The following is a 23,164-nucleotide window of genomic DNA, read 5'->3' on the forward strand; positions in this document are numbered from 1 at the left end:
CGCCTGCCTTTGGCCTAGGGCGCGATCCTGGAGACCCGGGATCGAATCCCACGTCAGGCTCCCGGTGCATGGAGCCTGCTTCTCTCCCTCTGCCTGTGTCTCTGCCTCTCTCTCTCTCTCTCTGTGACTATAATAAATAAATAAAAAAAAAAATTAAAAAAAAAAATTAAAATTAGCACCTTCTGATACCTAAAAGGTACACTACAGAAAGTGAAACAACAAGCAACAGATATAGAGAAATTACAGAAGTTAACTGTAGCATTAGGTAGCATAATCAAGAACAGTCCACAAAGAACACAGAAAAGACTCCTACAGGTAACAAAAACCAAATTATTCAGGAGAAGACATGAACCAGCATTTCATGGATGAGGAAATTTTATGGCCAAGAAACATGGAAACTCCCAACCTCATAAGAAGTTAGAGAAACAGGGATCCCTGGGTGGCGCAGCGGTTTGGCGCCTGCCTTTGGCCCAGGGCGCGATCCTGGAGACCCGGGATCGAATCCCACATCAGGCTCCCGGTGCATGGAGCCTGCTTCTCCCTCCGCCTGTGTCTCTGCCTCTCTCTCTCTCTCTCTGTGACTATCATAAATAAATAAAAAATTTTAAAAAAAATATTTTAAAAAAAAGAAGTTAGAGAAACACATGTTCAGATCATAAGGAGACAGATTACCAAGATCTACGAACTTGGCAAGAATTTAAGAGAGTTTAACAAAACCAGGTTCTGGGATGGTGTAGATCAGGTTGTTACAGATGCTGATGGTGGGGTCTCTGATGCCATCATGGATAAAGCGGAAACAAACACACCCAAGCCAAGGTCCCACTCTTTTAAGGTACGGCCAAGAAAACACCGGCACGTGTGCACACAGAGGGAGCAGGTCCTCACAGCAGTGCCTTCAGGGCAGAGACAGGATAAGCGTCCATCCACAGAAAGGGGAAAGTGAATTGGGGACTTACCCTGTGATGGAAGCAGCAGTGAAGACACTGAATAGTGATACACAACATGGAGAATGATAGGAACAGGTCAGTGAAAACCTCCTGGACATCAGACACTGACTGCTCCAAACAAAACCAAAAAAGATTTTTCTGTGTATGTGTGTGCATCCACGTGTACAAAGACACACAAACTTTTTTTTTTTTTTTTTACTTTTTTTTTTTTAAATAGGGGAGAGAGAAATACAAAATCCTAGTTAATGGTGGAGGGTGTAGTAGATGAAAGGGAGGGAAAGACAGATTGTCAGGGCCACCGGCCCATGCTCATGTGATAAACAAGTCATCCGTGTACTTAAGCTCCATTAAAGAATGAAAAGCAAATGTCTGTGACTTCATCTCAAAACATGTCTGGTAGTGAAGCTGGAATCGTGACCCATGAACAGGGATACTGCCATCCTGCATCTCCTACACTGGTGCTGAGGTGTGCAGGGATGGAAGGGAAGCCTGCTACCTGCCAGGAATGAAGATACATTTGTATGACAAGTCACTGAAAGCATTACCTGTTATATGTGAATTCCACATCCATAGGTTCAAAGTTATATGCTTGCTCAAATTCTGGGTTAAGTTTAAGGGTTACATCTTCTTCGTGAATCTAAAAAGGAAACAAAATTTAATTCCCATACTTCACATTTGATTGTTGGGACAATCTTCATCTTAATCTAGCAACATGTCATGAAACACTGTACAGACTGGAGCTAAAATATGGCATTTTTAAATCCTTGTGAAACTGATCAGAGGATTAAATCCCGCTGTTGTTACATCCTCCACACCAGGACCTGACCCCTGGAGGCGCCTGCATTAGCACACTTCCTGAGCTCCTCCCAGGCCACACTCCAGAGCCAGGCTCTGTGGAAACAAAGTGTACAGCATAAGCCACAGCCTCCACAAAGAGGTCCTTCCAAGGACTCCCTTTGCAGCAGAATAGGGAACTAGGCATTCTGGGGCCCTTCAGCCATGGCTAGGGCCTGTGTAAAGTGATTCCTGGACAGGTGGGACAAAAAGGGAATTTCTAAGGAAGAACAGGAGGAAAAAAGCAGGAAGGACAGCTGTGAGGTGAAAAGGAGCACAGGCTGAGTAAGGGTGCCAGGCAGTGTGGGCTTCCCAAGGGCTAGGCAACCAGAGCTGGCTGGTGGGAGAGTGGGCACTTGGGCCGCCCTGTTGGCAAGGCCCCCTCTTGCAGCAGAAGCTGTCAGTCCCCTTAAAAGATGAGAAAGCCCAGCACAGGTCCGCAGGTTTCCCAGGGATCAAGATGAACGAGAATGATCCTGTTAAGAGATCACCAAGCACACAAGGAAGCAAATCTCCAAGAGTGAGGGTCAGCACAGCCATCAAGGGAGTTGGACCCCCAGGACATCACATGCTAATATCATCATTTCCAGAAACTTGAAAAACTGTATGATTTTTTTTTTTAAACCCAGAAAGAAAACGATAAACAAGCCAGTATAAAAAATAAGAAGGCAGCTTTAATGAATCAAACAGAGCACGTGGAGATGAAAGCCATGCTAAGACAAACTGAGCAGGAAGGGAGGAAGTGATGACCTCTATTCCCAAGCACATGCTCCTGGTGATAAGAAGGCCCCTCTGCAGATGTGGCTATGCTGGCTGAGGTCAGTGCTGCGCCCAGCCTAGGGAGCCTCCTGTCCCATGGCCCCTGGACCACCAGGTGTGTGCAATCTGCCGGCAGCAGCAGCCCCATTCTGGAATGTCCCCAACACCTGGTGCCAGGTGAGAACACTGGGCTGCCTGTCACAGAAACACCAATTTGACATCCATGGAGTAACTGCTGATCCTGGATGTGTGTCTTCTGCCCAGCACGCCATCTGCAGGGCTCTCCTGAGGGCCTTCTGTACCATCATGGTCTCCCATTCCACGGCACTGGCCAAAATTAAACTACAGAGAATCAAGTAAAGCAATGGGCTGAGACCTATAGGATTTACTAACTGGACCATGAATTCCACCACTCAGAAGTGGCTGCCTTTATGGAATATCCCCCTAAAGGATCAGTAAGCGTGCTCAACACCCTCAAGGCATAGCTTCAGTCTGGATTTGTCAGCCTATGGTGCTCACTTTGGCAGCACATAGACTAAAATTGGATTTGTCAGGATATGATTCTGGCCACCCCCCAACCAGTGTTCAGGAACCAAGGAGACCTCAACCTGTGATCCTGGTCCTGCTGCTTCTGAAGCTTTATTTCCCACAGCATCTTCCTGGAGGGGCACAAGTGGATCCATTCTTTGGAAGCTAAAAAGTCACTTGGCCATTATGGGATTCTCATACTCTTATTTAAAGCTAAAGTGCAATAAAGCTGGGAAAGCTGACAGCCCCTTGAGCTTGGGCTAAGTGGCTACCACTCTGCAGCGAGGGAGGGAGGGCAGCCTGCTGTGCTGCCCACTGGGGAGAGTCAGTGGAACAGCTGGCAGGGCACCAGGGGTCAGTTCCCTCTCCAATCATCCTAGCACTGGTTTCATAATCAGTGCATTGGCAAGGGCTGGTGCCCTGTATTTTGGTGCAGAATGCAACAAACGTGGCCACAGGGCCAGAATTGCCCCCTCTTTGAATCCTTACCAGACTCTTCTAGTTCCTACAACCTAACCCCAGACAGGGCTTCAGCATTTCCTTGTTTACTTTTAGGTATCAGGCTGGAGTGGGCTTCATCCTTATCTTCACACAGACTTGGCATGTGTGGCAGTGCTATGCGCAGGATGGGAGCAGCAGAGACCAGCCAGAGAATCCCAGAACCATGTGGTAATGATGGGAGGGAGTCCGAGAAGTCAGCAAAACTTCTCCACGAAAGCATTTAGAACTGTAAACTTTTAAGTCTACTTTTCCTTTTGAGGGTCTCTATTCGGGAGTATGTTCGGCCCAAACCTGACTAAATCAAACATCACCACTTACATGTGCTAAAAGTAAAAGGTAAATATGACTTACATGATTGAAAATTACCGGGTTTTTTTAAAAGACATTAAGCTCTCTTTATTTATTATTTTTTTGTTATTAAGCTCTCTTTATGCATCACTTTAAATATTCACTTAATCCTAAATTTTCTGAAATACTGTCAAAGGCTGAAGGAGCACCCCTGCCACAGTGGCGGGACGAAGTTGACCTCTGACGGGCTGGAAGAGTTGGCCCAGCAATAAAGATCAGGAGCGCTGCTCACCTCAATCACATAGCCGATGTACTCGATGACATGTCCATTGTACTCTTGAGTTTTTAAAATCAGCTTATCACCTAGTTAAAAAATATAGTGCCACATGTAAAACTACAAAATCCCCAAATTTTGCTACTGTTCTCTAAAATTAAACACTTTGAAAAAGTAAAACAAACATCACTGGGATGAACTGCTTAAAACCAGCATCAGAATGACCAAAGAGAGGTGCTGGATGCATGGAAAGTGCTGACCAAGTTTTACAGAAGATTCCAACCCAAAGCAAAAGCCAACGAGATGTAACTGGAGTGTTGCCAGTTGCGACGTTCTTTCCCTGACGGGATCCACGTCTAGTCCACCGAGTAAAACGGGACCTGTAACAAACCCACCTGCATACAGAGAAGGCCTACTTTCAGCCAATCCTGGGACCTCCAGGACCAGTAGGTCACCATTTCTTTTCAAGGTGACCCCACTCATGTTGTATTCTTTCAGTTCTATTTCTGCATGAATCTCCTCAAGCCAGAGCAAAGTCGAAAATTTTTCTTTGTAGTTTGACATGTTCAAAAGCTGAAAAAAACCCCAGCAAGTTAGTGAGAGCAGAGTCATACATCCAATACACCCGTGGTCCAGGAAAGCAGCAGCTCTGGAGGTGCTAAGTCAAAGCTGCTGAAACTCAGCAAATGGGAGATAATGGCTTTAAAACACTGACCCCCAGGCTGTGCAGGACAGTGCTCCTGAGGTTGGGAGACTACCTCCGGGAACCGCACAACTGCCCCGGCTACTGCCTAGACAGAGTTTCTAGGCCCTGATGCAGAGAGCCCAGGGGAGCTGTGTGGTCTCTGCTTTGAGGAGACGGAGCTGGGGTCCGAGGAGGCCAAGGGGGCAGAGTGCCAGGAAGAGCGAGCAGCACAGATAAAGGTTTGAGGAGCTGCAGAGGGTCCCCTCTGAGCTGTCAGCTGAATGCTGGTCAGTGCGTGAGTGCAAGAGCCCATGTCAGGTTGGGACATTTATCTGATGAGGTAAGAGCAGGGTTCCCCAACCCAGGCATGACCAATACCTGGGCTGCACTCTCCGGGGTGGGGGCCATCCTGTGCACTGTAGGGTACTTAGTGGCACTCCTGGCCCCTACCCACTTGCTGATACTAGCACCCCCAGTCATGACAACCAAAAATGTCTCCCAGGAGGGGAACTGTCCCCTGTTGAGAACCACTGCATGAGAAGGAATAATTCCCAGAGCTCACACAGGGCGGAGAAGTTTCCAGCAGCCCAAGTGGAAAGGCTTGTAATACATGAGACATTGGACAGAGTATTCAGAAGGGTATTAGCCCTAAGTCAAATGCTATTCTGGTCCCACCTAACAAAGCCTTAAAGCCAGGCTTCAAAGTATCCAACTGTTTCAAAGTAACTTAACTGCACCCCAGAATAAACCTCAGAATATTCTCAGGAACAGAAAAATAAGCCAACAGCCAGCAAGGTAAAATCCAGAATGTTTGGCATCCAAAGATTAACAGGCTTAGAAAGAACAGAAACCACAACTCATAATGGGGAGAAAAACCTCTAAGCAGAACCAGAACTGACCCATGTGACAGAACCTGCAGACTAGGACTCTGAAATGGCTGTTATTCAAAGAGCTAAGACTGAGCATGTGCAGCAGGGACACAGAAGATTTACAAAAGACCCATGCTGAACTGCTGAAGATGGTAACTACCATGAGCAACATTAAAATACACCAGATGGGCCTACACATTGCAAAGGAGAGAACTAGTGAACCTGAGCACTGGCAACAGGCATCTTCCAAATGCAATGTAGAGAAGACCGAGGAAATGTGAGCAGAGTGTCAGCGAGTTGTGGGTGGCTCCAAGTGACCAATACACAAACAATGGGAATCTGCAAAAAGGGCCGGGCAGAGAGAGAGTCTGAAGACAGAATGTTCAAAAATTACCCAAATTTGAAGAAAACTAAAAGCCCACATATCCAGGAAGCGCAAAGAACTCCAAGCCAAGGGATCCCTGGGTGGTGCAGCGGTTTAGCGCCTGCCTTTGGCCCAGGGCGCGATCCTGGAGACCCGGGATCAAATCCCACATCGGGCTCCTGGTGCATGGAGCCTGCTTTTCCCTCTGCCTATGTCTCTGCCTCTCTCTCTCTATCATAAATTAAAAAAAAAAAAAAAAAAAAGAACTCCAAGCCAAGAAATGAGAAGAAAACTATATTAAGGCAGATTATAAATTGAAATTTTTTAGAAAAAGAAAAACTTAAAAGCTGTTAAAAAAGTACACATTATATGCAAAACAAACGGTAAGAAAGAAAGCAGATATTTCATTAAAAACACAGTGAGCTGGAGACAGCAGAGCAGCATCTTTAAAGTTCCAGCACAGAATTCAAGACCCAGTGAAAATCTTTCAAAAATGGAGGTAAAATACTTTTCCAGATATATAAGACTGTAAGAACTGGTCACTCTGGGGCCCCTGGGTGGCTAGAGGTTGAGCGTCTGCCTTCAGCTCAGGGTGTGATTTTGGGGTCCTGGGATCGAGTCCCACATTGGGCTCCCCACAGGGAGCCTACTTCTCCCTCTGCCTGTGCCTCTGCCTGTCTTTCATGAATAAAATCTTAAAAAACAAACAAACAAACAAACAAATAAAAAAAAACCATCACTCACAGATAAGCACCACAGATGTTCACCTTGCTCTATAAGACCCCAGGTGTCTGGGTCCACATGAAGGAGTGAAGAGCACCAAGGATGGGAACTATGTGGTAAGCCTCAAAAAATGCTTACACCTTTTACTTTTTAAAATATTTTATTTATTATTCATGAGAGACACAGAGAGAGGGGATGGGCAGAGACACAGGCAAAGGGAGAAGCAGGCTCCATGCAGGGAACCCAATGTGGAACTCGATTCCAGGACCCTAGGATCATGTCCTGAGTCAAAGGCAGACGCTCTACTGCTGAGCCACCTGGGTGCCCCAAAACACCATTAAAAAAAAAAAACATTTTATTTAGCAGAGACAGAGAGAGCGAGTGAGCGAGCACGAGCAGGGGCAGAGAAAGAGGGAGAAGCAGACTCTCCACTGAGCAGGGAGCCCGACATGGGGCTCCATCCCAGGACCCTGGGGTCATGACTTGAGCCAAAACCAAGAGTCAGAGTCCAGAGTGAGATGCTTCATCAATTGAGCCACCCAGGTGCCCCAAGAAATGCCATGTTAAACACTCATCAAAAGCAAGCTGCAGAGGGGTGGGTGTTGGGGCTCCTCGCTCAGCAGGGAGTCTGCTCAAGATCTTCTCTCTCCCTTCCTCGGCCTCCCACCACCCCACACCCCCCGCCAAAAAACAAGCTGCAGAAGCTGCATCGGTATCACACAGAGTAGATGCCAGAACCGAGACTAATAGGGACAAAGCAAGACCTTTCATGTTAGTAAAGGGGCTCATCAATCAATCTGACATAGTAGCCATCAATGTCTATGCCGCTAATTATAGGACTTCTGTATATGGAGTTAAGGGCAACAGAAAAAAAAAATAAGGATCAGAACAGATATTAACAATAAAAACAAAAACAAAAATCCAGAAAAATAGACAAAAAAAAAAAAATCAAAAGCTGGTTCTTTGAGAAGATTCGTAAACATTTATAAACATCTAGCCAGGGATCCCTGGGTGGTGCAGCGGTTTGGCGCCTGCCTTTGGCCCAGGGCGCGATCCTGGAGACCCGGGATCGAATCCCACGTCGGGCTCCCGGTGCATGGAGCCTGCTTCTCCCTCTGCCTGTGTCTCTGCCTCTCTCTCTATCTCTCTGTGACTATCATAAATAAATAAAAATTTAAAAAAAAATTAAAAAAAAAACATCTAGCCAAATTGATGACAAAAGAAAACACATGTTAATATTATAAACAACTTCATGTAAATAAATTAGACAACTTACACAGCAAAACTCCTTTAGAAATAAAAGCCACCAAAGCTCACTCAAGAAACTCCACTTCTTTATCACTTTTGAAGAAATCAAATTCCTTTTTTTAAAAAAGATTTATTTATTCATAAAGATACACAGAGAGAGGCCGAGACACAGGCAGAGGGAGGAGCAGGCTCCTCGTGGGGAGCCTGATGTGGGACTCGATCCCGGGACCCCGGGGTCACACCCTGAGCCAAAGGCAGACGCTCAACCACTGACCCACCTGCGCGGCCCAAAATCAAATTCCTAATCAAAAATCTTCCCACAAAGAAAACTGACCCAGAATGCCTTCCTGGTAAATTCTGTCAAAAACTTAAGGAGTAAATGATACCATTTCTACAAAAACACTTCACTAATTAAAATGAGGGAACACCCCAACCATTCCGGGAGGCCCACAATACGCTCCCATCAACACCAAAGAGGTCACAGAAAAACCACAGCACCACGTCTGCTGTGCAGACACAGACACCCCAACAAAACCTTAAGCACACCAAACGCAACTCCGTGTGCACACATGCACGAGTACGGACCACGGCTGGGTGGAGCTGACCACAGGAGCGGGAGGCTGAGTTAACTTCTCACCACATTAACACATCACCCTCAAGAGAGCCAGAAAAAGCAGCTGAAACTCACCTCAAGTGGACACCCGGGTGCCCTGAGCACACTTCACAGTGTAGTGCGACACCCATAAGAACACCACGGCCAGGCAGTGAGCCTGCCCCGTCCCCTGGCCTCTGCAGCCTGGCACGTTCTGGACACCTCACCTAAACGCAATCATGAAGCGTGTGACCCGAGGGGAATGCACTGGGACGCGCTCGCTGAGTGGTGACGACAGGGCCCCACCAAGCAGCTCCCAGCGTGGGGGTTTCCTGCTGTTGCTGTGATGGACGAGTGGGCTGCACACGTGTGGTCTCACCTCACTGAGGGGAAGCCCAGCTCTGGCTGGGGCTGCTTCCTCTGGGAGGCTCCCAGGGAGAACCCCGTCTTCTTGCCTTTCCCACTCCTAGAGGTGCTGAATCCCCCTCCCTCACCAGGTGGCCAGTCCGGGCCACCTCTCTCCCTGACAAGGCCCACTGGGCTACCCAGAAAATCCAGGGTCATACCCCCGACCTGCCGAATCTCAAACTGAAATAACCTGAGCCAAAGACCCAAACCACCAAAGGAGAAATACTTTGATTCTATTCACACAGATTTCTGAAAAGGAAACCACCCTCTGGAGACAGCAGACGGTGCTAGGCCTAGGGACAGGGCGGGGGGAGAAGAGGGGTCACTCGGGGACACCGGGGGCAGATGTGCTCACCATCCTGACTGTGGTGAGGCAGTGGGCAGGGGTTGGAATGCTCTTCCATGAATGCACCTTCCATGGACGCAGGCTGCCGGATGTCACCCATGCCTCAGGAATGCTGATGAAGGGACGCACCTGTGTGCTGGGCGCACCTCAAAGGCAGGTGCAGGACTAAACACATCACACAGGTGGAGAACCTGGGAGCCTGCAGCCACACGGCACTTTCACCACCGTTCCCGTTCTTAGTACTACCCAGCAGGATAGTGCTACGTTCTTGTGCCCACACAAGGAAGGTCCCTTCCCAGTGCCCAGGTTCCCATGGCTGCGTCTGTACCAGCAAGAGACACTTGGTCTCCAGGTGACCCCCTATTTCGAAGGCTGGTTTGCTGCCTCGGAACCTAGCTCAGGCCTGGAACTCACTCAAATACCGCAGCGCCTTCCTGACATGACAAGCCTCCCTGCGTCCACCCTCTGCACCCTGATCCTCCCATGTGGCCAGGCCAGTGCCCAGGCAACGCAGAGCCGCCCCTCCTGCCTCTGTGTCTCAGCGTGCCACTTGCTGTTTGCAGTATCTCCTTCCCTCTTCCAGAGCGCCAGCGAGTCCTTGGGGAGGGACACCTCCTGCCCATGCCCACCTGCGGTGCAGCACCATGGGAGCTTCTCCTGCCCACCCTGCTAGGGGTCCAGAGCCCGGCTGACAGGAAGACCACCCCTCCCCTGGTCCCCAGCCTCCTCCCAAACCTTGTTTCCTCTGTGTACTCCCCTTCTCCATCTGCTCCCTCCTGCTTCATGCCCTCAGCCCATGACAGACTCAAGGCTGGCTCATCCTAGACAGAACGCTGGGAACCAAGTCTTCCTCCAGCTGCCATCTGGTCTCTGGTCTCATCACCCGGATGCTGCACAGGCCCACACCCTCACAGCTGCTCAGCTGCTCCTCAGCCAGTAGACCCCCTTAACAACGGGCAGCACTCTCCCCTCTAACAGCAGACGTGATGCTTTCTTCGCTCCTGGACTTGGCTGTCCACTACACACAGGCACGTGCTCTGTCGACCCCCGGCTCCTCCTCGTGCCACCCCTCCCCTGGGGGCCCTGCCCCTTGTCTGGCTTTGCCACCACCTGTTAACAGTGTACAGGCTGGACAAGGCTTCCTCCCATGAGCTCGACAATAAGCCTGAGCACAAAGCAGGAGCACTGCCACAAAGGGTGGGTGATGTAAAGGCGGTCGTGTGTGAGGCCTCCTCCCAACCACCGGGACCCTGTAGCTTGAGGGCTTTCCCACACACGTCCTGCCTTCCCAGGTGTTCAGAGTTTTATTCTGGATGGAAAGCCATTTGGAGGCAGGCCGCTGGCCTAGCAGAGACAGGCTGGGCGGGTGGGAGAGGGCAACCACACACATGGGGTCAACAGCAAGGAGTCCCTCTCTCTCAATGACCTGCTATTTCCAGATGTCCACGATAGAAATGAACCAGTCTGAGCAGGGTTCATCCTCAGTTTGTCAGAAAAAGCTCAAGTGTGGCAAAGAGTATTTCATATCAAATACATTTCCTACCTCTGCAAGTAACGGCTGAAAAGTCAGAATATCGATTTTCTGTTCTACACATTTTTTAAGTCTATCTGGTATTGGATACTGTGGGAGGAAACTTGGAAGTTGTCGTCTTGAATTCCTTTAAAAAAACAAAACAAAACAAAAGCACAAGTCAAAGATAATTCTTAATGACCCTGCATGTCACAGGAGCCGTACTCACTCAGACATCCTTTCCCACTTCAGAAAAGCTAAAGGTCCTTCCATAACCCAGTATAAATGTGAACTGCTGCCATCAGTCTGGAGTTTGCAAACTTACTTCAGCTGCTTTGGGATCCTTCCACCACATCAGCTCTCGAGGGCCCTCTCGTGTCCTCCAGCAGAGAACAGCAGGGCTGCCTGGCCCAAGACTCCCTCAGAACCAGGGAACGAAAACCACTGTTCCTGAGCCCCCACTCCGGTAACTCCCACTGCAGCCCTGCGCGCCTCGGAGAAGCAGCTCCGCTCCGCAGGCCGCGGAACAGCGCAGGCTGCTCCGTCTGGGTCCTGCCGCCCTGTTTTTCAGCCCGGGGAAATGTGCTTTTACCCTCTGGCTTCGGTCTTTCCCCAGGAAGGGCTGTGGAGAGGAGTCACCAAAGTCGGCCACCGCCAGGATGAAGAACACGCTACTGCTATGGTTCGGTCTGACAGAGCACAAGAAGTGACCGGACAGGAAACAGCCAGGGGAGGCCCAGCGGATCTCTGATCTCAGGCTGTCCCCCTGCATGCAGTGAAGAAAAGCACTCCTGCTCCATCCTAACTCCTGCTTCCAGCTCTCACCTGGCCGGGGGCATGCAGCCCCAGCCCCTTCCTCCAGGCACCTCACTTGGATATCCCAGTGGCTCAGCTCTGGACAGGAAGGCTGCTCAGAGAGGTACTGTGGCAGAAACGCCCCCGAAGCCCCAGAGCCACTACTACTACTAGCAGCACCTCGCACCTGAGACATGGGTTTGCAGCAAGGGTTTCCACCAAAGGACGTGTGTGAAGTACATGTGGAGAGGCATTCCGTGAGTGACAGCGAAGTGTTAATTACCAGTATGAACAAGACAAATGGGATGGGACCATCATTACGTACATATTTAGGTAAAAGGCCTCAACGGTCTTACCACATGGTCTGTCTATAGCCCAGGGTAGCTGGAGACTCCGCGGAAAAGGTCCTGGCACAGAGAGAGCCTCCAGAGACTGGCTAGCCAACACACAGCGCTGTTCTGGGTGGGGAGCAGGGGCAGGTGGCAGCAGTTCCAGGTCCCTAACGTGACAACAGGAGACCCTACCTCCTGTTTTAGAGACTCTTCCACACAGTGACCCGCGACAGCTGAGCAGGGGGCTGTTGGTCTAGTTCCCTCTCTAGTTCAGTCAAATGCCAACTAGCAAGCTGCTTGCTATACCACCACCTGACAACCTGGGCTCCGTAAAGCTCCTATAGTTAAAATGCAATCATTTAGGACATTCCGCTGCCTGCAGGCCCCAGCAACGCTCATTGCCCCGGCCTAGGCTCCATCCCCAAGGGCATATCCTTTCCATGATGGATGGTTCTCACAACTTACTGGTAACTACTGATCACTCTGTAGAAGAAACTGGATGTTTTACATATTTACCTCATCTAATGCTTGTAACCATGTGAGGGACACTATCATTTTACAAACAAGACCAGGATTCCATGAGGCTACGAAACTGGCCCAAGGTCACACAGCGCCTGGTAGTAGTGCTGGATTCAAACAATGGCCTGACTCCAAAGCCAACCACTTCATACTCTGCTAACAGAATTTTTCTTTAGCCTGCAAATTAGTAGAAATCCGTAATACCTTAAGTTATTACTGGGCAGAAATGTGATTTGAAATTCAAGATTTTCCAATATTAGAAAAGAAGTATCTATCCTCCAGTGGATTCTGGGCAGTACTCACATTAAACCTGTCAGTTCCTACAGCTGTGGGTGAGCTTTCACATCACAAAATCAGGAAATATCCTTATAGCTCAGATTCTTCCCTATAGCTCAGATTTTTCCAGCACCGAACTGCAAAAATTCTGATTTTCAGAGATTTTTCGTTTAGCAGCTACAGAGCATGTGGACCTGTAGCACTTGCTTGAGGCTACCACCCCAGTCCCCGACCAGTCACATTTTGTGGACCTCTTGCCGACTGGTTCCTCTGGGTGCCCATGTGGGATGCAGGATGTCTGGGTAGATGGGCCGGGCTGCTGGGAAACACGAGATGAGGCAGGAGCAGCTGAGGCACACTGGTGGCCCAGGGGGCCGTGGCTACTGCTCTGTTCTCACACAGTGGGGCCCTCCTGAGGGACAGAGCTCTAAGAGTTTCATGAAAACTCCTCCCTGCAAGTTCGATGAGGGAGGTGCCTGACGTAGCTGCCCCCCAGCTTTATCACAGGCTGCCTGCCTCTCTTCAACAACCACGTGGCCTACTCATCTCTCACACCACGAGCACACATTTGGATTCATGTTTTCTGCTTAAAGTACCTTTTCTGTGTGGTCACAACAACTGTAGTTTTTGTGGATGTTACTGTGGGGGAACTTTTAGACTTTTTCCAAGAAAATGGTTCTCGGACGGCTATTAGCAACTCCTCCCCACTTATGACATTGACTTCAAGGTACCGCCCAATTATGAAATTGGAGAAGCAGATCAGGAGAAGCTCCTTGCAGCGGCCAGAATTCCTGGAAAAAACAAAAAGCAGTTTGATTTTAGTCATAAATAAGACAAGCAGATCCGATGGAATTCCCCTCTGTACACGTATGGAAAGTCGGTTACAAAACCAGTCACCCTTAGTTTTCAATAATTTTCTTCAGAGGAGAAAAATGAGCTTTCTAAAATAAGAATGTTTTCCCATGATAAAAATAAATCAGCCACTTAAAACTATTCTGTGATTCTCCAACTTAAGAACAATAGGAAAGACACCGTCAGTTCTTAAGTTTAAATGAGAATTGTGTAATGTTACCAAAAATATCCTGCTTTTACTTTGCTTTCTGCCCAGTTTCCTGCTGCTGCTCTATGCAGGCTCTCTTGGATGTGCTACACTGTGTTCTGTACTGTCACGTTTAAAGTGTTGGCACCACACGCTCTGACTGAAGGAAAGGTCACCGTGCTGTGAGGACTGAGGGCCTGAAGCAAGGTGGTGGTTTAATCAGACACATTAAAAAAAAAAAATGGAATTAGCAACTATAGAGGGCTGCTGAGAAAGGAAGAGGCCTGCAGCCCAGATGCCCCAGAGGCAGGCCCAGCAGGCAGGGCTGGGGAGCTCAGGATTCAGGGCAGGAGGCAGGGGAGGAGGAGGGCTGTGAGGGCTCCCGGCCAGCTCCACACAGTCTGCCCAGGAAGGGAGGGCCCAGCTTCCTGCCCCCTGAAGCCTGTACCCGGGCCTGCTGCCCAGATGGAGACGGAGGGGCAGGAAGGCCTCAGCTGAGGGAGCAGGAGGGAAGCCGAGGAGCAGTTGCTGAGGGGCTGATGGCAAACTAAGCTGAGCCCAGCAGGCTTGAGGCTCAGAAGCCGGGGTGATCGGATGGGGCAGCTTGTCAGGCTTGGGGAGGCAATGCCTTGGGTGGTAAACTCACTCAAGCCATTTTCTCCATCAGTGCTTTTCCTTGTGCTTTGTCTCATCTGAATAGTTATGAAGACTTTTACAACCTCCAACCTAGAAGTATCACCCATGAAACCTTAAAATCCAAACATACAAATGTCTCCAAAGAAAACTCACTCCAAGCCCTCCAGGCACGTACTTTGCATCACACACAACCACAATCGGGGCTCTTCCACCTGGAGGGATGAGCCCTCCGGGCTCCAGCTCTGTCACCTGCTTCCAGGGCTTCCTCTCTTCTCTGTCCCCACCTTCTTCACAGGCACGGTCATCTGGGAGGAGGAATTCAAATCCAGTATCAGATCAGAAGCTGAGCGGTCTCCGACAGCGGTGGCAAGCCAGTGACAGTGCATGTGCACGCAGTCAAAGCACAGGACAGTAGGTGACAAAAACATCAGTGGACAGTGGGCGGCCCTTCCCGAGTTCAGAACTGCTCACAGGAAGCAGCATATCTGAAGCACTTCTGGGTATCTGTCAAGCTGTTTTTATCCCTTTCCTCATTCCCAAAACATCAGACAAGAGCCCAGAACCAAAACAGCCGGGAGCACACACTGCTGTACCAGCTGGAGCATGCCAGCCACTCGGCCCCCGGGCCCAGGCCCCAGGGACAGCAGCAGCCTCCCTGTCACGCAGACCCTGCAGGGCTCTTACCGGTGGACCCAACACGGTAACAGGAGGAATGTCTACCTGGACAGACTTCCTTCTCTGATGCCTGACAGGCTGGGTTTTCTTGGTAGCTCTCTAGTGAGTTAGCAGTTTCATCTGAAAAATTCTTGTTCTCCTTCTCAGGAACAGGAGACCCTACTGGGCACATCTGAGTTTTATCCAGCATTTGGAATCTGAATTGTTTAGCTTTATCCCAGCCAGCCAGTTTACAGCTGACTAAGTTTTGAGGAGTATCTCCTTTATTCCTGGAAAAAGAAAATCAGCCATGAATACAGACAAGATCCCTGAAGCTGAAATAATTGGCTACTGTAAAATACAGAATTCAATCTTTTGAATGAAAAACCATTACAAATACCTTTAAGAATATAAGTAAAGAGGCTATTTCAGGGTGAAAAACTAAAAGATCTTTATAAAGGAAAAAATTAAAGTTGGTTCTACAAAAATCTTTTTCCTTTTTTTTTGGTTTTTCAAATTCTTAAATTGTAATTTAAAACCCATTGACAAGGACACCTGGGTGGCTCAGTGGTTGAGTGTCTATCTTCTGCTCAGGCCGTGACCCTAGGGTCCCCGGATCGAGTCCCGCATGAGGCTTCCTGCATGGAGCCTGCTTCTCCCTCTGCCTGTGTCTCTGCCTCTCTGTGTGTCCCTCATGAATAAATAAAATCTTAAAAAAAATAAAACCCATTGACATAATTTTATATAAGCAACAAACTTACTCTATCCAGATCACCATATTTTTACTTCCTCCTTCCTTTAACGTTCCAAAATTTGTCATCCTCGTGACTTCAATATCACCTTTGTTTTTCAGTAAAAGGGCTCCATTGGACTCATCGGTAGTCTCTTCAAAGGCAGCGGGGTCCCTGGGGAGAGCACCCACAGAGACAGCACCATCACTGTGGCAGGCACCCCACAGCGCCACCACCCGCACGCATCGACCTACCCAGGGTCCACTGTTAGAGGACAAATCTGCTGTCAGTCCCCCAGGGACAGGCCACAGACCCACACAGAGCTCCCACAACACTGAGAATCTCTGAGAAGGACAGCAAAACATCTTGAGGAAGAAAATGACAAATTCTACAAGATCTAGAAAAAAGATGTCACCGTGGTGACATCTTGAAGGAGTCCCTGACTGTGGGAACAGAGTGTTCAGTCCTCTCCTCTGCAGGCTGCCAGCAGGGGTGAGGGAAGGCACCAGTGCTTCTTTACTCTCCCTCCACAGACCCTGTGGCTCCCCTCAGGCCGCGGACACTGCTGGGAAGCCGGACCATGTCCTCCTCTCTGCGCATCCACAGTGCTCCTCTAGACCGAAAACCTGGAGGCACTCCCCTCCCAGACTGCAGCTCCCTTCAAAAGACGGGGCCCTGTCCACAAACTCAGTGACATTCTGTAGCATGCCGGAACCCTCCTCAGCCAGCTCCTGCCCCTCACACCCTTCCTGCCCACGCACCTCCCACTCTGTGTCACCCCCGATCCTTCCTCTCTCCTCTCATCCAGTCCACATGGGCTGACAACAGTTGCCGACCCCTCTTCCCGTAGCTCCCACAGCTCCCACAGTCTCGCCTCTGCCCTCACCCCTACCCCAGACCACAGAGGCCATGGAGGTTTCTGGCTCAAGCCACCCAGGGAATGGGGATGGGGAAGACTTGGGGCAGGAGGAGCTGCAGCTGGAGGAGAGTGGACGTCCTGCCTCACACTCATGAACTGGTGCTCTTCTGGACATTCAACTAGGCAGCGGGTCCGCAGGGAGCATACGCTCGGGACTAATGCTGCAGAGTCCCAACCAGCTCCTGGAGAGACTCACACAGAGCCCCGCTGCCCCAGGCCTCCACCAGCAGCCTCCCCTCGGGGTCAGGAAGCCATAGCGAGTGACAGCCCTTAAACTCTTCAGGGCAGATACATGGCTCTTCTTTGTCCAAGGCAGCACTTCTGGGGCTGCAACAGTGCTTGGCACACTGGGCTTCTGCTGAAGGGTAGGACGTTCATTCCATTATAAATTCAGGAAATGGGAGCTGACTGCTTCACTGCCTGAGAGTTCCCGGGACCCACACATTGCTCTCATCCACTACTCACCCTCTAAGCCCCCATGACTACTAGAGGCTTTCAGAGAAGCCTCAGGCAATGTGCAAGGGATCAGAGTGTCTCCTCCCCAAGGAGAACGAGCACTCCCCCAGACTTACAGCTGCGCAGGGGCCACCTGAGGCTCCCCAGCACCTGACCACCCCGCCCCTGGTAGGAGGCCGCGCAGAGCGTCTCTCTGGTCACTGCCATGCTTTATGTGTACGGAGGGGAGCTCAGCTGCAGAACAGAAACAAAATTAAACCCCGGGGGGGGGGGGGGGGGAGGGTCATGCCCCACCCATTCCATTCAACAGATACTAGTCCACACCTACCCTGAGCTACCACTTCTCTCGAAAACATAAATACAAAAACCATAGAGCATGTTAAGAAGTGCTTAAGGGACTCCTGGTGGCTCAGTGCTTGAGCATCTGTCTTTGGCCCAGGGCAAGATCCTGGGGTCCCGGGATTGAGTCCCGCATCAGGCTCCCCACAGGGAGCCTACTTCTCCCTCTGCCTGTATCTCTGCCTGTCTCTCTCATGAATAAACAAAATCTTTGAAAAAAAGAAAGTCTTAAAAAACCCACATCAGACTGAACAACAAGGATCTAAAACTGGATACAAATGCTAAGTCATTCCAAGGAATACACTTGGACCCTGAGATGGCAACTATTTTCCCTGTGACAGTCGGCAAGGGGCAGGACTGGCCACCATCCTCCTGAGCCCATGGCAGTCAGGAGCCCAGGTAACTGCAGTGTCATTTTCAAGCATTTCTGGGCTTAAATGAAGAGTCAGGGAAGCATATGTTTTCATGGCACAGGTGTTTCCTTATACTGTACATGTAGCTCCAGGGGACCGTGATGCCTAATGTGGGAAGCAGGCCTCCCAGCTTCTGCCCCAGGGCTTTTGACTGCTTACTACCAGGAAGATGACAGAACTAGTGGGGAGTCCAAGAGCGTGATGCAGACACAGGGAGGAGCTGCTCTACTCCTGTGGTACACACACTGGGCAGTGAATTCCTGCCATGTCTCATATGCTCACACTACTCAGTCCATCAGATGGAGCGAAAATCCAACCTCCTGTGCCTGCCAGGCTGTTGTGGGTGGTGAGAGGAGGTAAGGGCCGTGTATCTGGTTTCATTGCCCCACAGATGGGCCAGAGTCATTCCGGGCAAAGTAGGGTCCTGTGGGGCAGGGGCACTGGGCGCTAAGTAGCCAAGGATGACAGCATCTATTGGATGGTGGGAATAGCAGCAAGGCTCCCCATCCCACACAGCTCCACAGCTCCTTGAGCCAGGTGGTCTGTCCTACTGAGTCTGTCTGTAAACCAGTGGCACTCCCCACTGTTCTGCTCCTGGAAGACCCACATTCGTGCCGAGGACAGCGGCACAGGTGCTCAGTGTGTTGCAGGAAACAGGACACAAACACCTTCTTGCACAGAACTTGCATTCTGATGATAAACAGAATAACTAAGGAAAACATCCAGTAAACTCACTGGAGGTTAAGTGCTAAGGAGAAAAACCAGGCAAAGGAAGGGCACAAGGGGCAGGGCAGGGCTGCCATTTGCACTGAAAGCTCAAGAAGGCCCCATGCTGCTTTATAAACATGTGTGGACAAGCTGGAAGGTTGCTGGGGCTCAGAGTGAAGAGCCCAGATATGACAGTCAGTAATTCTAAGGGGCTCCTGGTGGCTCCATTGGTTAAGTGTCCAACTATTGATTTCCACTTGGGTCATAGTCTCAGGGTCATGGGGTCAAGTCCTGTGTTGGGCTCCTCACTTTGTGTGGAGTCTGCTGAGGATTCTCTCATTCCCTTTGCCCCTCCTCCAGTAAAATAAATGAATCTTAAAAAAAAATTAAGAACCTGTGTCCAACAAGTTCTATAAAGTAGCCACATGTGAAAGAATAAAAGCTATAAAAACCCACCAAGAGGGTATTATGCTGAGTGAAGTAAGTCAATCGGAGAAGGACAAACAGTGTATGTTCTCATTCATTTGGGGAATATAAATAATAGTGAAAGGGATTACAAAGGAAGGAAAAAGAAATGTTGGGAAATATCAGGAAGGGAGACAGAACATAAAGACTCCTAACTCTGGGAAATGAACTAGGGGTGGTGGAAGGGGAGGAGGGCGGGTGTTGGAGGGGAATGGGTGACGGGCACTGAGGTGGACACTTGATGGGATGAGCACTGGGTATTTTTCTGTATGTTGGTAAATTGAACACCAATAAAAATTAATTAAAAAAAAAGCCCACCAAATGTGAAAATTTCCAATATAAGATTAAGGATTAAGAAGGAACCATTCAAATTTCAATCAACTAAAGAGGCTGCCAAAAACCTTCCAGAAGATACTTTCCCTTTAACTGCCCCAGCTAAGGATTTTGACAGGCTATTATTTGAGCTTGTTAAAGCAACTCTTAAAATACACTTAAATTGGGCCTCTCTCTTCCCAGAGAAGGTGGCTGTTTCCTCATTACCGTTTTTTCACCGGGGTGATGCACAGGGCTCTCCAGATGTAGCATGACTGGCTGCTCTCCACCACCACAGCATTGACTATGTCATGTCTTCGAGGCACGTATCCTTCAGCAAGTTTCACAGAGTCCAAGGTGAAAAAGATGCTGTCATCTATCACCCCGTTTCTCCCGCAGAGGCTAGAAATGCAGACCTGCAAGCACAGTAATTGACAACTGTGTCCACATGTGCTACTCCGGAGGCCCACCTCTCCTAATCAGCCCAACTCGGGTTGGTCCGGAATCAGAAACACACACCTCACACAGGCCCCACTGCAGACAAAGTCCAACCTCTGGGGGAGTGGGCACCCTGAAGATTTTGTGACCATTGGAAGGAAAGGACCCCAAAGCCAAGGCTGAAGTAGGGGAGTGAAAGTGTCAGGTGGCCAGTGTTCACTTCCTGAGTCTCCATCCCAGCACGCATTTCCACCTCCACCCTGTGCAAACTCAATGCCCCCTCGTTCCAGTCTCCAACACAAAGCATGCCTGCCTTTACGGGCAAGCTTTCATCCTACACCCATTCCACTCATTCCCAGCAAGCAGAACTTCTTCTCATTCTGTGTCAACTACGGGACCTAGAGTTCCATTGTATGAGCATGCCAGGCGATCTCTATTTATCTCCTTAAGGAAACCAGCATTCTCAGCAAGGAAACGAGGTCTTTTGGCCAAGACTGAGCCTTATTTAGCTTGACTTCCCAATGCACCCCCAGGAGAAGCCTCAGCTGTGAAAACACAGGAAGACCAGGACAAGCGAGGGCCAGCACCTACCCTGTCCACGTGCTTGTACCTCAGTGGCTTCACTGAGATGGCCTCGCTGCTCCATGTGCCTGGCCGGATCCAGTATTCCGCCTCCACCCAGTCTCCCTTGCAGGGCTTGAAACCTCCAAGCAAGGAAACCATGGTGCTTACTTAGTAATGTTGGTTATACCAAAGTGTACAATTCATTCTGAAGTTATGATAGCTGATGTCATTTCTGTCCTACCTAAGAAACCAGTTTTCCAATCTCAGCTCTCTTCTAGGTTGCCTCAGTTGAACGAGGAGAGGATGTTAAAGACCAACCTTTCTATGACCTCATCCTCTCCCACCTACAAGGGCAGGGAGCCTAGGAAGGATGGTGGCCATCATGGTCACACACCGGGTTTCTACAGTTTTGGGATCCCATCTGGTTTCAAATACTTTCCATGTTTCTCATAACTATTATTAACAATTGCAACACAATAAGCTGAACAGCCAATCTCTGACCCAGCCTCTAGGGAGTGTGGCACATTCGTGGTGGGCAGTCTCTCTAAATCATGGGCACTCCTTCCTGTCAACTGTTTCCAAAAACAGTGTGAGTGCCTCTCCCTACAGGTACACACGGGGGACTTGCGGACACAAGGCAGTGTACTCAAGACTTCAGAGTTGGGAGGTCTATCCCAGCTCAGACCCCCTGCCAGACCCTGGGTGTGCCACATAGCTGTGCTGTGGCCTGCAGGATGCAAGGTGCTGCTGGGCTGCCACTGGCGGGATGGGTGGGAATGTTGGGCCACTGGAGGTTCCATGACATAAGTGGCTTAACCATCCTGAGGTAAAACACGGAGAGTAGTCTGCACAGGTGTGCTATGATGCAAGGTGTAAAGCTACAACTTGTTAACAACCTTTGTGTTAGTTTGCAGCCATTAGTCCAAAACACAAAAGTACAGGGATGCCTGGGTGGCTCAGCTGATTAAGCTCAGGTCATGATCTCAGGGTCCTCAGGTCATGATCCAGCCCCGTGTGGGGTTCTGTGCTGGGCATGAAACCTGCTTGGAATTCTCTCTCTCCCTCTGTCCCTCCCCACCTCACACATGTGTTCTCTAAAAAATAAAAAAAATACATAAATAGGGATCCCTGGGTGGTGCAGCAGTTTAGCGCCTGCCTTTGGCCCAGGGCGCGATCCTGGAGACCGGGGATCGAATCCCACGTCGGGCTCCCAGTGCATGGAGCCTGCTTCTCCCTCTGCCTGTGTCTCTGTCTCTCTCTGTGTGACTATCATAAATAAATAAAAATTTAAAAAAAATACATAAATAAAAACCCAAAGTGCACAATTTAAAACTGAGTTTGTTTCTCAAGAAAGCTGGTGATAAATATCTACAAGTGCAAACACCTGCTGATCAGCACAAGGGCCACAGTGGTACCACTGATGGTATGAAACCAGAAGAGACAAACCTGTTGGAGCATCAACTTCCAGGTCAGGTGGTATTTTAAGACAATGCTCAGAAGCACAATTTTACAGGTTGCAGGACACGTTTGTATGTTGTTTTATAAACCATGACTTCAGTTATCAAATAATTGTTTAACATAATTCTGTTAATTTTTTATTCCAAATCTCTTCAGATACATGTGGCAAATGAAACAAAGTGTTAGTTGTATAGTTACTTCAAAGAGAAAACAGTGAAGCAAATTCAAATAACAGTTTGATTTTTTTTTGCCCATCAAAATCATGGGATCAGGGGCTCAGTGGGTTGAGTGTCTGCCTTGGGCTCAGGTCATGATCCCAGGGTCCTGAAATCAAGCCCCATGGGGCTCCCTGCTCAGTGGGGAGTCTGCTTCTCCCTCTGGCCCCCCCTCCCCAGCTTGGGCTTTCTCTCAGGCACATGCTCTCTCAAATAAATAAATAAAATCTTAAAAAATAATTAAATCACAGTTATTGAAAATACAGCTTGTAAACAGAAGACAGTGACACTGATTTCCACCAAAGCAACAGAGGAAATGAGGCCATGAGGCCCCAGGAGCCTGCATGATGCACAAAGCATAAAGCTGAAGCCCTATATTGGACTCCACACTAACCCAATTTGTATCAAGTCTTCCAACAAAGCCCTTTACTTTTAATTAGGTAAATAGATATTCTGTAATTTTTTATGACCTATAAATTTACAGCATCCGAGTTTATTTATTTATCTTTTAAAGATTTTATTTATTTATTCACGATAGACACACACAAGAGAGAGGCAGAGATACAGAGGGAGAAGCAGGCTCCACGCAGGGAGTCTGACGTGGGACTCGATCCTGGGACTCCAGGATCACACCCTGGGCTGAAGGCAGGTAGTGCTTAAACCGCTGAGCCACCCAGGCTGCCCAGCATCTGAGTTTAACGTAACATTCAAAAAAAAAAAAAAAATCAGAGACACAACTATTTGATGAGTTTTAGTTTATAACATTTGATCACCTTTGTCTCAGAGGCAAAGACAGTACCTATAAAAACATTTGGCCTGACATATCTCAATAGAAAAAAACCTGGACTTAAGAATTTAGCAGAATTTGTTCTGAGCTTACTAATAGTCCCTCAATTAAAAATATTACAGCCTACAGGGAGAGCCAAAGGTTTCAGTTTCAAGTTTATCAACCATGAAATGCAGCTTTGAAGATTCTAAGCCACTATATAAAAAACAAAATTAAAATACTAAAATAGGTG

The 23,164-nt window shown here is 49.0% G+C and overlaps 1 protein-coding gene across 3 annotated transcripts in view; it reads right to left on the minus strand.

The window, feature by feature from the left end:
- Nucleotides 1-23,164, minus strand: part of MOV10L1 (Mov10 like RNA helicase 1) — a 71,302-nt gene that overhangs the window by 32,119 nt on the left and 16,019 nt on the right. For all 3 annotated transcript variants that reach the window (XM_072742852.1, XM_072742851.1, XM_072742850.1), the window contains exons 4-13: nt 20,500-20,612; nt 19,699-19,886; nt 15,889-16,032; nt 15,194-15,417; nt 14,649-14,778; nt 13,395-13,589; nt 10,910-11,024; nt 4,527-4,704; nt 4,150-4,220; nt 1,493-1,584 (exon numbers count right to left, since the gene is read on the minus strand). In XM_072742852.1, the coding sequence (XP_072598953.1) occupies nt 1,493-1,584; nt 4,150-4,220; nt 4,527-4,704; nt 10,910-11,024; nt 13,395-13,589; nt 14,649-14,778; nt 15,194-15,417; nt 15,889-16,032; nt 19,699-19,886; nt 20,500-20,612 (1,450 nt within the window). The remainder of the gene's footprint in view (nt 1-1,492; nt 1,585-4,149; nt 4,221-4,526; nt 4,705-10,909; nt 11,025-13,394; nt 13,590-14,648; nt 14,779-15,193; nt 15,418-15,888; nt 16,033-19,698; nt 19,887-20,499; nt 20,613-23,164) is intronic.

Source organism: Vulpes vulpes, chromosome 16, assembly GCF_048418805.1.
Source record: "Vulpes vulpes isolate BD-2025 chromosome 16, VulVul3, whole genome shotgun sequence".
NCBI classification, from domain to species: domain Eukaryota; kingdom Metazoa; phylum Chordata; class Mammalia; order Carnivora; family Canidae; genus Vulpes; species Vulpes vulpes.